General features: G+C 50.5%; 1 protein-coding gene across 1 annotated transcript; it reads left to right on the forward strand.

Moving 5' to 3' along the window:
• The first annotated feature begins 865 nt into the window (after positions 1–865).
• On the forward strand, positions 866–15,162 carry SPRYD3 (SPRY domain containing 3). Its single transcript, XM_039862155.1, has 11 exons — positions 866–1,004; positions 2,686–2,832; positions 3,833–3,908; positions 4,402–4,526; positions 4,851–4,986; positions 5,836–6,021; positions 11,780–11,929; positions 12,354–12,411; positions 13,046–13,165; positions 13,252–13,424; positions 13,771–15,162. Exons 1-11 carry the CDS (start codon positions 928–930, stop codon positions 13,903–13,905), a joined length of 1,383 nt encoding a protein of 460 aa, XP_039718089.1. The 5' UTR covers positions 866–927; the 3' UTR covers positions 13,906–15,162.
• The last annotated feature ends 150 nt before the right edge of the window (positions 15,163–15,312 follow it).

Genomic DNA, 15,312 nt, shown 5'->3' on the forward strand with positions numbered 1-15,312 from the left:
CACAGTCAGGCAATGACAGATTTACATACGGAAGTAACTTTAATAATAAAAGTATGATTGTAATAAGTCCTATAAATGAGATGTAAAAGACATAATATGAGGACACAGACGGGGAAAACCTTCCTATCCGGAAAAGAAATTCGATGATGGGAGGAAATTGGGGAAGTCCTCCTCAGAATGGCGATTAACAACCTTCAGTAGGGGTTCAATAAATATTAGTGTCCTTCTTTCCTTCACATTATGACTCCAGTCTAACTTTCATTAAGTCACACCAAACCTCTCTGTTCCTGAACTGCATGACATTTCTTGCCACTGCGCTTTTTGCATCTGAAGTTCTCTTCTCCTAGAATGGAATGCCCTTTCCAGAATGTGCGAAAGGTGACATGAAATGGAGTTCGGGAGAATATAAAGCATATGGTAATAGTATAGATCGGGAGAATATAAAGCATACTGTTACATTAAGCGTACAAACTATGGAGGCTAGCCTCAGGCTCTTCATCTGCAAAAAGGAGATAATAACAAGATTCATTTCATAAGGTTGTTGAATAAATTAAAAGGACATTCGCACAAAGCTTTTAGCATCAGATCTGGCACAGAACGAGCGCTCAGGGAACGCAGTATTTGTAGGTGCGCAGTGTTCTTCTCCGATTGCCTCGCTCATGGCAGGAGCCATCCCTTGACCGCCCTGTCAATGCCAAAGCCGCCCAGCACGTCTCCCGCGCACCACGACGCCGCCTCCCATCCTCCAGACACTCGGGTTTACCAGACCCCGCCCAACGCTAGGTACCGGTTCACCGGGGCGCGCCCCGACCCTGCCTCGCCCTATTATTGGCTCTTGCAGATGCCTCTCATCCTAGGCCATTTCGGATTGGTTGGAATGGTGGTGAGGGGCGTGCGACGGAGAGCGTAGGAAGGGCGGGGACCCGGATGTGTGTGGTGGCGGCGGCCGAAGAGCTAGAGAGCGAGCTGAGAGGCCTATGGATGAGGAGGACGCGGCGGCCCCGGTAGGCGGAGATCGGGGGCGGTGTCCCAGAGGTCTCAGGTCGCCCTAGAGTCTGAGGCGAGAGGCGGGGGTCCTGGCCTGGGGCTCCGGGTTCATGGGCGGGGCCTTGCGCTCAGGTCTCTGGGGCTTACTCCCTCAGGACCCACGGCCGGGTGTGGGGCCTGGGGAGACTTGGCGTAGTCACACTGACAGCCTGGCCGCATTGCCCCCGGGTCTCGTCTGAGTGACCAGGCCGTGCCCAGGATGGAGGCGGGGCCTGCTGCGGCCGCCCCTGTCCGGTGTCATGGCTGTGGAGTTCTGGGCAATCACATGCCCCTAGGTCTGGGGCGCCAACATCTGCCTCTGGTCTATCCTGGCCGAGTGCCGGGAAGGCAGTCCTACCGCTGTCCTGCAGGTGCCTACCTTTCTAGTCACCTGGTTGGTGGCTTGTAGCTACTGCTAAAGGGTTTAGTACGCGCATTGGGCTTGAATTCAGCCCAGCCAAGGCTTACTAAGCACCTACTGTGTGCAGGGCACTGTCAGGCCTTGATGGGACCCCTGTATCAGGGTTTGGGGATGGAAAGAGAAAAGTAGCGCACCTTTTTCTCACTTCTGGCTCCCAGAAAAAATTCTTTCATTCATTCATATGTTAGCACCAGTTGGTGCTTTAAATACCAGGATGAAATCATCCTACTCTAAGTCTTCACTGCTACTATTTTAGTGGATGCCATCTCACATCTGGACTGGTGTGACAACCTCTTAATTGTTCGCCATTCTCGCTCTTATGATCAGTTCTTTAACCAACAGCCTAAATGATCTTTAAGACCAGACAGACCTTAACATCATGTCATTTCCTTGCTTAAAACCCTCAATAGGTTTCCCATCATACTTGGAATAAAATACAAACTCCTAACTATGGTCTATAGCAGTGGTCCTCAACCTTTTTGGCACCAGGGACCTGTGCTCCTTTGAGAATCTAATGCCTGACGAGCGGTGATGCTAGTGCTGAGGAGCGGCTGCCAATACAGATGAAGCTTCGTTTGCTTATCTGCTGCTCACCTCCTGCTGTGCTGCCCGGTTCCTAACAGGCCATGGACTGGTACCAGTCCACGGCCCTGGGAGTTGAGGACCCCTGGTCTTCGATCTGGCTCCTGCCTTCTCATCCTCTTGTACATTCTCTTTCACATTCCCTACACACCTGCCATACTGGCTTTTCTATTTCTCTACCATGCCAGCTCTCTTCTACCCCAAGACCTGTGTCCTGGCCGTCCCCTGTGCCTGGATTGCTCTTTCTGGGGCTTGTCACGTGCCTGGCTCCTTCTTAACTCAAATGTTACCTTCTCAGAGAGGCTTTCCTTAGATGGAGTTCACCCCGTATACTTTATCACCTCACTCTGCTTTTTTCCCCACTATCTAACATTCTCATGCGTTTTTATTTTCTGTCACACCTCAGACTAGAATGGAAGCCCTCTTAGAATGGAAGTCCCATCCATCTTCTTCACAGTGTATCCCTAGCACCTGGAACAGTACACATAGTGGGAGCTCAGTAAATGTTGAATGAAAGGACGAAGATGGGGATTGTTGTGGTCAATCTTGGCAACTAGCTTTAAGTCCAGTGCCTTCTCCACATTCTAGGTCAAACAGGCTGAGGTGCTTTGCTTAGGGCCCTGCTCCCTTTTTAAGCCCCTTTTGCCCACCTGCAGGTTTGTTCTCATGAACAAGATGGATGACCTCAACCTGCACTACCGGTTTCTGAATTGGCGCCGGCGGATCCGGGAGATTCGGGAGGTCCGGGCTTTCCGGTATCAGGAGAGGTTCAAACACATTCTTGTAGATGGAGACACTTTGAGGTGAGTTTAGGCGAGTGTTTTTACATTTTCCTTTCTGTGCTAGATCTTAGAGATGAAAAGGGGTTTTTTTCAGAGGCAGAGGACAGTCTACACTGCACTGGGAGGAGAATGTTGACCTTGAGGTTTTCCTTAGTGGTGTGTGCTGCTTCCCCCTGCATTCTCTTCTGCCTGTGTCTCTGGGTCACTGTCCTGGTCTGCATTGGAAGCAGTTATGTGAGAGACAGGAGACTGCTGAGGCCTCAAGAGTTGCCCAAGTACCTTTTTGAGAGGACTCAGAGGACTCCAGTGGGTCTGTGGAGTGTCTGGGTCTCCTGCCTACGTCTCAGGGTTGCCTTAGGTGAAGAGTGGCCATTTCAGAGGCAGTGGATTTTCTGTTTGGGGAGAGGCATTTATATAGAGCATCCTGCCCACCACCTTCCACAACCCTTTAGTTTGTGTGTGCGTTTATTTTCTCTCTTTTCTGGCTCGAACCCCTTCTTTGACTCCTTCTGAGCCTAACTCTCTCACAAAGTTGTCACTAAAGAGAGAAAGAAGTAGTGCTATTTAGCCTAGAGACAGGAAAACAGGCATGGGGACTGAATAACTGTCTTCCAGTCTACAAAGGACGTTGGTAGAGAGGATAAAGACCAGCCTCTCTCCAGTTCCTCTGAGGACAGAGCCAAAGGAAAAGGGCTGAAGCTGCAGCATCAAGGATTGAGATTAGACAGGAGTGTGAGACCCATAATAGGCAATTAAGAGAATCTCTGCTTTTTTTCCCCCTGGAAATAAAGAAGCCAGGCTTGCATTGGTCTGGTGTGGGTTGGCCCCTGACTGGAGGCAGCAGGAGGGGTGGGTGACCTCGAGTATCTTGTTATGGTGTCTGTGCAGATGTCCTGAAGTGTGGTCTAATGGATTCTCCTCTGTGCTGGCCTTGGCAGGGTGGTGGTTGGGGATCTTGAGGCCCTCCCCCCAACTCTTGGGCTAGGCTGCTAATGGAACTCCCCACTCATTCCTCCCTCAGTTACCATGGAAACTCCGGTGAAGTTGGCTGCTATGTGGCTTCTCGGCCCCTGACCAAGGACAGCAATTACTTTGAGGTGGGCAGAGCAGGGGGTGAGATCATTAAGCTCCAAGGAGTTTTTTAACTAGATTCATGATCTGGGCCTTTTAATTTTCCATCAGGGCTGTCCTGTTGGCTGGAAAAAGAGCGCAGGATGGCGCGGTGCCTGATCTGAGAGATAGGTGCCCTGGAGTCCTGTCACCCTGTCCCTTCTATTCTTCTGCCCCTCATCTAAGTAGACTTTGACCCACATCCCGGATTTTAACCTATGTCTTTTCCTATTCCCTAATCCAGGCATCTACTTCATCTCATACCTTGTTCCATCGATTGGAAATTATTTTCTAAGTAATCATGGTAAAATAGGCCCCCACTCTCCCAGTTTCCCTCTGAGTGCCCTGTCTTTCTCTGATTCCCATGTGTGTTGTCTCTTTGAGCCTCAGCCTTCTTTGATATCTAACTCCCATCCCCTGTACCCCCAGCAGTTCTCATTTCCCATCCCTGCTAACTGTGCCCTGCTCTTCTCCCTCCAGGTGTCTATTGTGGACAGTGGGGTCCGTGGCACCATTGCCGTGGGGCTGGTCCCTCAGTACTACAGCTTGGATCACCAGCCTGGCTGGTTGCCTGACTCTGTAGCCTACCATGCTGATGATGGCAAGTGAGTTGCCTCCTGTGAAACCTGACCTTCTTCCTCTGGATTCAGGAATCTTAGATATAAAGGACTGCCTCATAGTGACTTTTGTTATTCCTTCACCTATCTTGGGATATTTTTATAGACTTTTCTGATTAGGACAGAAAGGTGGCTTGATGGCTACACTTAGAAGTTTGCAGACTTAGAGGGAAGGGTGGGACTCACACCAGGACATAGGTAGATTCCATCACAGAGCGACTGGGAGCAGTGAGATGTGGCCTCAGCTATTGACACTGGGGAGAAGTCGGGAGGCCTGGCTTGGGTCATGTGTCTGTGCTGCTCTGTCCACAGGCTTTACAATGGCCGAGCCAAGGGCCGCCAGTTTGGGTCAAAGTGCAACTCCGGGGACCGGATTGGCTGTGGCATTGAGCCTGTGTCCTTTGATGTGCAAACTGCTCAGATCTTCTTCACTAAAAATGGGAAGCGGGTAAGTGGAAAATCCCAAGTAGGATTTAAACAGCTTGAAGCTGTTTAAGAATTTCTGGGAGAGATAAGAGTCTGCTGGATGAGGCTTGTCCAGGGACCCACGGGCTTAGTTCCCATCTCCTTCAGTCCAGCATCAAGTTCTTCTGAAGTCTCTTGTGTGTAGGAGAATGCACTTCCCCTACCCAGGGGAAGCTGGGACATTATCCATATGACAAATGCAGAGGGGCAGTTAGTACAGTGGAGGATGAGCAAAAGTTCTGGGTGACAGAATTGGATGATTTGGGGGAGGATTTTGAGCAGGAAGAAAAGAGATTGTGGCCTGGCTGTATAAGCTGGAGGTCTTCTCTGATTTTCCACTAGAATATTTTCGAGGATGTGTCCTTTTGTGTTTTCTTTTCCTTGTTTCACTTCTCCTTCCATGTTTAGGGAGAGACTAGTAGTGGAGAAGAGATGAGATAAAAACCCATGGAGAGAGCCACACGGCTTCTTTCTTTTCCTACCCAGCACCATTTCCTACCCTGGGAAAACTGCTTCCTCAGGCCTTGGCCGAGAGGTCCTACTCCCTCAGTGTCTAGGCCTCAGTACTTTCCTGCTCCACTGCACACTCCCTCATACCAAAAGTATTTGGCAGCAAGTTGAGAGACCTGTGTTTGCCTTCTAGCTCTCTGGATACCTTACTTGGCCAGGAGTATTTAACAGCTTTTAGAATTTTTCTATACCTCTGTTTTACTGTCTGTCAGTGTGTGTGATTATTATTTATTGCATCATCATGTCAAAAGAACCCTGTGAGAATTAAATGAGCTATGGAAAAGTGAGTTAGAAGTCAGCTCCTTCCTTCCCTCCACTGCAGGTGGGCTCCACCATCATGCCCATGTCCCCAGATGGGCTGTTCCCAGCAGTGGGCATGCACTCCCTGGGTGAGGAGGTACGGCTGCATCTCAATGCTGAGCTGGGCCGTGAGGATGACAGTGTCATGATGGTGGACAGTTATGAGGATGAATGGGGCCGGCTGCATGATGTCAGAGTCTGTGGAACTGTAAGTAAGGGGCAGTGGGGCAGTAGTGGGTTGGGTAGGGAGGGCTGGGCAGAACACCTGTGGGCCACATAAGCTTGGCTGAATTGCTTAGAATTGGAGGTGAGGACAATGTCGTTTTTAGGGTTTAGGGAAATGGGAATTTTGGCAGAGTAGCCCGTGGCCTTGAAATGATTCTTTGAGTCCTCATCTGTTTTCTCCTTTGTGCTGATTCTCTTTCTTCCCTTGCCCTTCATTTGAGAGCTTTACTATTAGAACAGATAGTAGTTCTCCTTTGCCTTTTTTGCTTCCTTCAGCACCTGGTGTCCTCTGCTGCCCCGCACACCTGTCTTGGAGAGGCTGGAGCAGATTGGGAGGCAGGATGCCCAGATGCCCCTTTAGGCTTGATTTCAGCTTAGCTGGCCCAGGTTTTCCATTCACCATGCTGTGGGGCAGGTGTGGTCACAAGTGCCACGCATGTGGGGGAAGGTTCTTTGAGATCTTTGTTGAATAAGCATCAATGTTAATCTCTTCTGTATTACCCCTACATTTTATAGAGGATGAGAATAGAGGCACATAAAGATTCAGTGAGAATCCTTGACCCTCCCAAATTGGCTGTTTTGTACATCTTATTGTCATACCTTCTTTAATCTTTCCCTGGACCGTAAACTTTCTTGGCAACCCTATGGACCTTGAGAGAGGAAAATTTTTCATATCTCCCCTCTGCACCTCATGCTCAGTTGGGAGTGAAGGGATGCTGAATCAGGGGTCTGGCCCTGACCTTTAGTGGGCTGCCCAGGCCTCCCACTTTGAATTGTCCCTCTGCTGCCCTCTTGTACAGGGCTCAGCCTTTTCTCCACCCTCTGGCCGTCTCACTCCAATCCAGGCTGTTTTCAGCTTAGTCTTTCATAGCAAAACAGAAGCAGTGGGGGGTGGGAGTGGATTATGAGGGAGCGCCCCCCATCCCCCTTCTGGAGTTCAAGGTGAGTCAAACTCAAGGAAAACAGCAGACAGTGTGCCCTCCTGCTCCTAACTCTCTGCACCCTCTCCTGACACAAGGGTCTATGAACTGCAGTGGCTAAGAGCCAGGATGCTTTAGATGCCCACTCCTTGACCCTTATCTCTTCTCTTTCTTTTCACTTTCCACCATCATTTTGACAACATCTGCAGAGTTGAACTTGGGACTAAGCCAGGGCTATGTTCCAGCTCTTATCCCTGACCTCTCCTCAAGAGTGTTTTCCTGGCATCCTTTCCGTGCCTGGACCTGTCCCCACTCTGCTCCCAGCCCCTCCCAGGCAATCTTTTCTAATTGATGCAGAATCCTGTATACATTTATAAATAGCCTTCCTTCCTCTCTGCCCTCTCCCCCACCCCATGCCCTCAGGCCATGCATTGAAGAATTTTTTTTCTTTCTTAGACATAAGCTGTTGACTTTGCTTATCTCTCAGACCCTCACCATAGCTTGCAACAGCTGGCAAGGTGGGCACAATACTCCCTGAACACTCTTCTCTGGGGCAGACTTGGACATGTGCTTCCTGAGGGACATATGCCTTCTATTCTTGCCAAACTATCCCATCTTTCAAATGAGGGTGTCTCACCCAGTTTCTTCCATCCCTGTGGTCTCCTATCCCCATTTGTTTCTTGACCTCCCTCTTGTGACCATGCACTGTATTTCTGACCCAGCCATCAGGGTTGTGTTAGCCTGGAGGAACCTGGGAGAGGTCATTTGGGCCGTGCCTGTGCCTCCTAGTTCTATGTCTAGCACAGCTGATTCTCCTCTTTGCCCTTCTAGTTTTTTCCATTCCCCTGTGTGGGGAACCTTTACCTGAGACCTCAGACCTCTGCTGTTGTTGAAGCCTTTTTCTCCTGCCCTGGGTGATGTTCCCAGGAGAACACTCTTTAGAACCATAAAGGTTTGGGAGAGGCTTTGGTGCCATCCAGTGCAGGGTTTCTCAGTTCAACGGCTGTGGCCATTTTAGGTGAGACAGTTCCTTGATGGGCAGGATGTTTAGCATCCTTTCTCCCAGACATAGGATGCTAGTACCCTCTCCCCTAATCAGTGTGACAACCACACATTCCCAACTATCCTCTTGTTGTACTGTTGATGAAAAAACAACCCCAGAGAAAAGTGAAGAGACTTGCTGAAATGTCAAAAAGTGAATTAGTAGCAGAACTAAACCCAGATATTCATTCTTTGACCCCTACCTACTGCCTTTCTTATTGTCTAATTTGTGCTGTTACCTTCTACCTAAGCCTGTTCTCCTGTAGCCAGTCATCTCCCCTCTTCCTGCCCCCTTCTCCTAAGATGAATCCAGAGTTCCTGGGCTTCAGTTCCCACTTTCCTGGGTTTCTCCTGTCTAGTTTCTTCAGCCAAGGCCCTTCTAGGTGAGTTTATTTGGCTGCCTGGGAATTCTTTTACTCCTAGTCCTTTCTCTCAGTTTTGGAGTCTCAATTATCCTATCTTCTCTCCTCCCCACTGGTTCTTCCCATAAAGAAGAGCAAATTCAATTCTTGACCCTTTTTTTTCCCTCCAACATTTTATTATAAAAAATTCCAAATATACAGAAGAGTTGAAAAAAATAGTACAGTGAACATCCATATACCCACTACCGAGATTCAACAGTTGTTAATTTTTAGTCATGTTTGTTTAATCTAAGTATCTATATATCAACATACTTGGTTCCTTCTTGAGTGGGATTCCTCCCCTGCTTCCTGTGGCCTCAGTTTCCCCTCCTAAAGAGTTCTCCCTCCCAAGTGCTCTAAGGGTGTTGAAGAATTCTTGTTGCTCAGGAATGGGAGTGTTGCCCCTCACCTCATCCCTGCCCCCAGGCCTTGCAAAGTGAGGTAATGAGAGGAGGGTGGGGGGTAGTCAGTAAAGCTGGGGGATTAGACTCATTCTGTCTTTGTTTCATGTTCATAGCTCCTCTGACAACTCCTTAGTGACAGGGTAACAGCTTTAGTACACAAAGTGGGGTGAATGAGGCCTCACCCTCCCAGGGGTCCTCCACGGACCCAACCCAGGAGGAGACCATGTTGGGGCCTGAGCTAGCTGGTGAGGTGCATGTTCTTGGTTCCTGTTTCAGCTGTTTTAGGCCCTCGGGGCACTGAGCCCTTCCTTGCTCTTGTCAAGAAGGATTAGGGTCTTTGTTGGCTCGAGGAGAAGGGCGGATACCAACAGGAGAGCAGAAGCTGAGAAGGTGCTACTGGTACAAGGAGAGGGTGCGGTGCAGTAGGATCCTTGCACTCTGGTCTGCAGCCTCTACTCTGTGGCATCGAGTCCACCTGTTTGGCCTCAAGGCTCTGCTAAGGAGTTGACACTCACTTCATTTAGTCGTCTCACCTATTTTTAGACATGCAGGTAGTAGTATCCTGATTTTACTGGTGAAGAAATAGGCTTAAAGAAATGAAAGTCACTAGCTCAAGGTTAGTGGCTAGTAAGTAATCGGAGTTAGGATTTGAACTCTGGTCTGTTTGATTCTCTTTCAGACTTGGCATTTGAGGCACCAGCATCAAGCTTCTAGCAATTCACTCTCTTCTCCTGTAGTTTCCTAACAGCCCTAGTCTAAGGAGGGGAGGAGTAGACTCAAACAAGGATCTGTCAGGGAGGCCAGACTTTCCCCCACCTCACCCCTCTGAGAAAGCTCTGAAGGGATTGAGGGGACTTTGCTCATGAGCAGGAGAGCAGATCCAAGAGGATCAGATGAATTGGGATAGCTTCTACCCTGAGGGGTGGGTGGTTCCTCTCTTGAAGAGGGCAAGATATACAAGGATCTAGTCTTCCAGGCCAGCGGTAGTCATAACTGCTCCATGGAGTGGAGAGTGGGTTTTAGAGTCCCATGTTAGTGTGTCATTTTCCTGGCCTTTTAGTTTAAGGAAGCATCCCCACCCTATTTATAGACAAAACTGCAACTCTGCCTTCCTCGGGGCTGAGGTAGAAGGAATGGTTGGGCGGGTTTTTCCCAAGGATCAGGGTCTGGATCTGCTCTCTTGGCTCTGGAAGTGGAAAACACTGTGTTTCCTATGCCGAGGCCAGTTGGATGGAGTGTAAGGGCAGCTGTGAGATCCCCCACCCAGTTCTGCAATGCTGGGTGGGCCGGGGGCTGCTCAGTCTGGATGGAGTGAAAGCTCATTAATGCGCATCAAGCCGCACCCCTCCTGGCTTGTGGGGAGAGATGCAGAGGATGAACCCAGGCCGAGCAGAGAACACGCAGAGAACCATAAACACAATTCAAATAGTGTGGCCCTTAATAAGGACACAGAAATTCAGGCGATGCAGCAGATCCCTCTCTGATGAAAGACAGCAGTGCGATATACTGGAGAAGACTGGGCTAGGAGTGTAAATAGAAAAGAGCCAATGTAACCTGAGATGTGTAAGGCTCTGGCTGTATGGATGAGAGAAGAGCCCGCCTGGGCATGGATTTAGGTGGTCTCCCTTAAGTCTCTGGCTTTTCCTCTGAACCATCCCCCCACGCCACCTCCAGTTCTCTTGGGTGAGGTGGGGAGGATGGAATTGAGGTGGCAGGCCTTAGGGGATCCAGAGCTGAGAAGGGGACCTTCTGTCTCCTCTCTGAAGAGGGTAGTGAGGAAGCAGGACTTGCCTTTGCTAAAAGCACAGAGATTTCCATGCTGGTCGGTGCAGGCAAGCATAATTCCTTTCCTGTTCAGGCAGGAGCTCTTTGCTGGATGAGAGGCCAGCACCCTAAGGCTTGCCTGGGAGAAGTGGAGAAGGTCCCCAGGGAATGTATTTTCTTCAGGGCTAGAAGAGTGAGAAGGTAGAAGAAAATCTTGAGGGGCACTTTGGCTAATTAAAAAAGGATTATGGAATCCCAGGTGATGCTGAGGGTGAGGGAAAGAAAGGATGGGGTTGAGTCATAGGCCAACTATAACCATGACAACTGATAAATAAATCCTCCCAGATTGGGGGTTGCTGCCTCATCATGCCCAGGCAGGACCATCGTTGGACTGAAGAGCTCCAAGAGCCCATCAGTCATCTCCCCTTTCTTCCCCCTTCACACCTCTGCTCCAACTTGAAAGAGTCATGAGGGGCCAGGAACAGGAAAGCTTGCCTTCCTAGTTTTGTTCTGCCTGCTCCCCTCCCTCACATTAAATGAAGGAGTAGAGCTGACCCTTCTGGGTTTCCTGGCTCCCCTCAGCACCTCTCTGATCCAGCTATGAACATCTCTGTTCAAAGCCAAGTAAAACAAAGATCCTGAGAAATTATGTAGGTCCCATTCCAGACTGAATTGGCTTCTGAGTTTATCTCTCCTCCCTAAAACATCTGGAGTTGGTACCTAATCTATCCCTATTAGGCCTCCTGTGAAAGTCGACAGGTTTCCTCTCAGCCTAATTTTCACTTTTCCTTTTCTCTGTGTTCGGGGGACCCTGGAAGGACCTTTCCCAGCAGAGTTAGGTCCAGGGAAGTGATGACGTAGCCTAGAGACCCCGAATGTGGTTCCTGGCATTCTGCCATCTGGATTGCTGTGCTGCTCTCCCCATTCCCTAAAAGCAAGGAGAAGGGCTTTGGCTCAGTAGGCAGGTGGGTACAGCATTCAGTAAAGAGCTCAGCCCTCTTGCTTATGCTACCAGCTTCGCTATCCCCACCCCATCTCTGTTCTCCCTGTGCTTGCCTAGAACATTGAGGCCACACTGTATCTCTAGGATCCTTTCCCTTTTATCCAGTGTTTTTTGTCAGACCCAGGAAACCGGTCCTCAGACTGCCTTGGGACCAGGTTTCCAGGGCGGGTGTCAGCCTGTTCCCTATCTCCCTGCACTTCCCCCACAGCTGCTGGAGTACTTGGGCAAGGGCAAAAGCATCGTTGATGTGGGGCTGGCCCAGGCCCGGCACCCACTGAGCACCCGTAGCCACTACTTCGAGGTGGAGATCGTGGACCCGGGAGAGAAATGCTACATCGCCTTGGGGCTGGCCCGGAAGGTGGGCACTATTTTTGCCTGTAGAGCTGCTCAACTCAGGGGCTGTTGGGATGGGGCTGGGAGTTCTCGAGGAAATCAGGGGCCAGGTTGTTGAGGGAGGGTCTTAACTTGAGACAGAACAGGGTTTTGTGTGTGTGCCGTGTAAGGGTACAGACCCCAAGTGACCTAGGACCTGAATATCGTGACTGCACCACACACACTGAGACCTGGATGTGCGGTGGTGGCAGCCAGCTGGGAAAGCCAAAAACCTTTCTCATCTTCCTTGCTTTCTCTTCAATCTCAAGTGTCCGAAATGGGTGAGGCTGCAGGGGTGGTGAGCGGCCTTCTGGTTGTAGCCTATTCCAGAAGATTGAAGGTTCAGACACTGCTCTCTCTTGTTTTCTTTTGTGTGTGGCACCATAGATTTTTTTTTTTTCTTGTTGCAGGATTATCCCAAGAACAGGCACCCTGGCTGGAGTAGAGGGTCTGTAGCCTATCATGCAGGTGAGCAGGGGCTGTCCTGGGGAAGCTGGGGTTTTGGGAGATATAGAGGTATAGGGATATTTATTTTCCTGACCCCTCACAAGTGGCCTGTCTCCAGTATCTGGCTGGAGAGACTCCCCTGCTGCCATCTGCTTGCCTTCCCAAGCTGCTAGTGCTTTCTCCTCATCTGTGTTTTTCCTCCCAGCTCTAAAAGCCAGGGGAGCAGAGCAGGGGCGGGGGATCAGGGCCCAAACTGGACATTCCAGGCCTCTGAGTTGGCTCCCTCTGCGCCCTTCCTGCAGATTCTGCATTTTCTTTTTTTGGTCTGCTTGATTTCCTTTGGGGCTTTCTTTAGAAAGGCCAGTCTGTGAGCTCCTGGTCCCACTTCTCTTCCCCTCCCCAGGCCGTTTCCTCTCTCTGACCAGCTCCCTGAGTTTCCCCCTTAGCCCCTAGAGTGGACAGACATTAAGACTTTTTTTTTTTTTTTTTTTATCTAGTGCATCTCTACATCTTTGTTTCACCTTCCTTCCTCCCTTCCTCAGGGCCAGGGAGGGAGGAAAGGATAGGTAAGGTAGCATTAACTTTAAGCAGGGGTCGCTCTGAGAGTGTAGAGTATCAGCCTCTCCTTCACTGTGTGTCTTCTCCCCTCCAACAGATGATGGGAAGATCTTCCATGGCAGTGGAGTGGGGGACCCCTTTGGGCCACGCTGTTACAAAGGGGACATTATGGGCTGTGGAATCATGTTCCCCCGGGACTACATTCTGGACAGTGAGGGTGAGTGGGATGAGGGTGGCCAACCAGGCTGGTTGGGCAGAGGGAGGGGGCAGTACCACAGGTGCTTAGGTTTCCTGGCCTCCTAGGTGACAGTGATGACAGTTGTGACACAGTAATACTGTCCCCGACTGCTCGAGCTGTGCGGAACGTCCGGAATGTCATGTACCTGCACCAGGAAGGCGAAGAGGAAGAGGAGGAAGAGGAAGAGGAAGAAGATGGGGAAGAGATAGAGCAGGAGCATGAGGGCAAGAAGGTGGTGGTGAGTGTGGAGGGGTTAGGGTTGGACTAGGGTTCTTGGGCCTAGGCAAGGCTGGCGTTAGTAGAAATAGAAAATGGAGCCAGAAGAGGGAAAGGGCTGGCACTGCTGTAGGCGTGTTCCTGTTCTGAGGTAACAGGAGCGCTGCTGGGTTGGGGAGACTGGTTGAAAGACTGGTTTCCAGCCTCAGGACGCCCTCTTGTGGTCACTCCTTGCATTACCCCAAATCTCTCCACAAAAAGTGCTGAGAGTTGGGAGTGAGTGGGGTTCAGGCCTGTGCAGCTCCAGCATCCTCAGAGAAGAGGCCAGAGCTGCCTGCTCCACTCTTCTTCCCACTTTTACCCACCAGGTTTTCTTTACTCGGAATGGCAAGATCATTGGGAAGAAGGATGCTGTTGTACCCTCTGGAGGCTTCTTCCCCACAATTGGAATGCTGAGCTGTGGGGAGAAAGTCAAAGTGGACCTGCACCCCTTGAGTGGCTAGGGACTTCTCCCCTATATCTTCCCGTCTCCCTCTTCTCCCCCTTTACAGGACCAGGTACCCAGTTCCTAACTTCTCTGAAGATTTGTTTACCTGGCAGGCCCCAGGGGTATATAGTCACTCCATCTCAACCAAATCAGGCCCCTGCCAAGCTCTTTTGTGCCCATGTTTCTGACCTGGTGCCGCCCCTGTCATCTGTCCCTGGGCCTGAGTTCCTGGTTGGACAGGAATAGGCCCACAGAATGGTGGTATTATATTGGTGGGTCCCACTTGCTTTGGTAAGTGGGCTCCACATACCCCTTTTCCCACTGGCCCATGTGAGTGGAGAGGAGTGAGCACCCTGTCTCAGCTGCTATTTGGGCCTGAGGCTTTACAGAGGATGGAATAGAGACAGCCCCTGTCCTGTTTGCCACAGTATTTCTCTTTGCATTTTCTTTTTTGTTCTCTCTTCTCGTTGTGTGAACCAGTTGCTGCTGTCATTCTCCCTGGCTGGGCTAGGGGGTTCTCTTGGGCTTTCTCTCCTTCCACTGACTACTGTCCCAAGAAGACTGCTCTAGGGTTTCTGTTCTTTGTCCTGAGAGCTGGCTTTCTCTCTCACCACCTGTCCAGGCACCATAGTCCCATGGAGAATCTGTGTCTCTGGCTCCCCTAGTTAGACACACGTAAGTGGGTGCCCATTATGTGTTTAATGGCTTGAGAGAGGAGCTGTCAGGTGCTGGGTCGTGGGGACTGGGGTCTTAGTTTCTATCTCTGCCTTTCCATTCTCAGTCTACCCATGGCACGCTTGTCTCTTGTTCTCTGGGATGCAAGCTGAGACTCCAGAGCATGTCTCTCCTGCCTTGGAGAGGGCAAGACCCCAGAGTCCTCGCCAAGTGTCTCAGAGGGCAACTTGGCCCCTCACTCCCCTTTCTGCCCTACCCCATCTCCCAGCTTGCTGCCTGTGCCAGTTGCCTGTTTTGCTTCAGTGTTTGATTCTAGCACTTAACATGTGTCTTCCCTGACCAAGCCTTCCTGTTTCCTACCCCCTTGACCCCTGACCGCCTCCGCATACAGTGTCTTCTCCTGGGAGGAAGAGGGAGCAGGAGCTGATGGCCTTGGTTTGCACAGAGCGGGTAGGGCTTTGGGGAAAGGGGGAGCTGTTGTGCTGCTGGGGCCTCACCTTGGGCCCTCCCTTCAGGCCCTGCACTATGATGTATGAAATGTATGTACAGACAGATGTTTATACAGCCAATAAAGATGGAGTTTCTGTATTTATCAGCATGGCAGGGGCACAGGAGTCCTTTATCAGTATGTAGGGCTAGGGACATGGCTGGAAGTGGGGTCATCTTGCTCACTGGGACATGTGGACCCATGTGAGCTCAAAGATGGGGACTGCATATGTCCCATGGACCTGGTGTCGGGCCTGGAATG

Source organism: Pteropus medius, unplaced genomic scaffold (genome assembly GCF_902729225.1).
Source record: "Pteropus medius unplaced genomic scaffold, Ma_sr-lr_union100, whole genome shotgun sequence".
NCBI lineage: Eukaryota > Metazoa > Chordata > Mammalia > Chiroptera > Pteropodidae > Pteropus > Pteropus medius.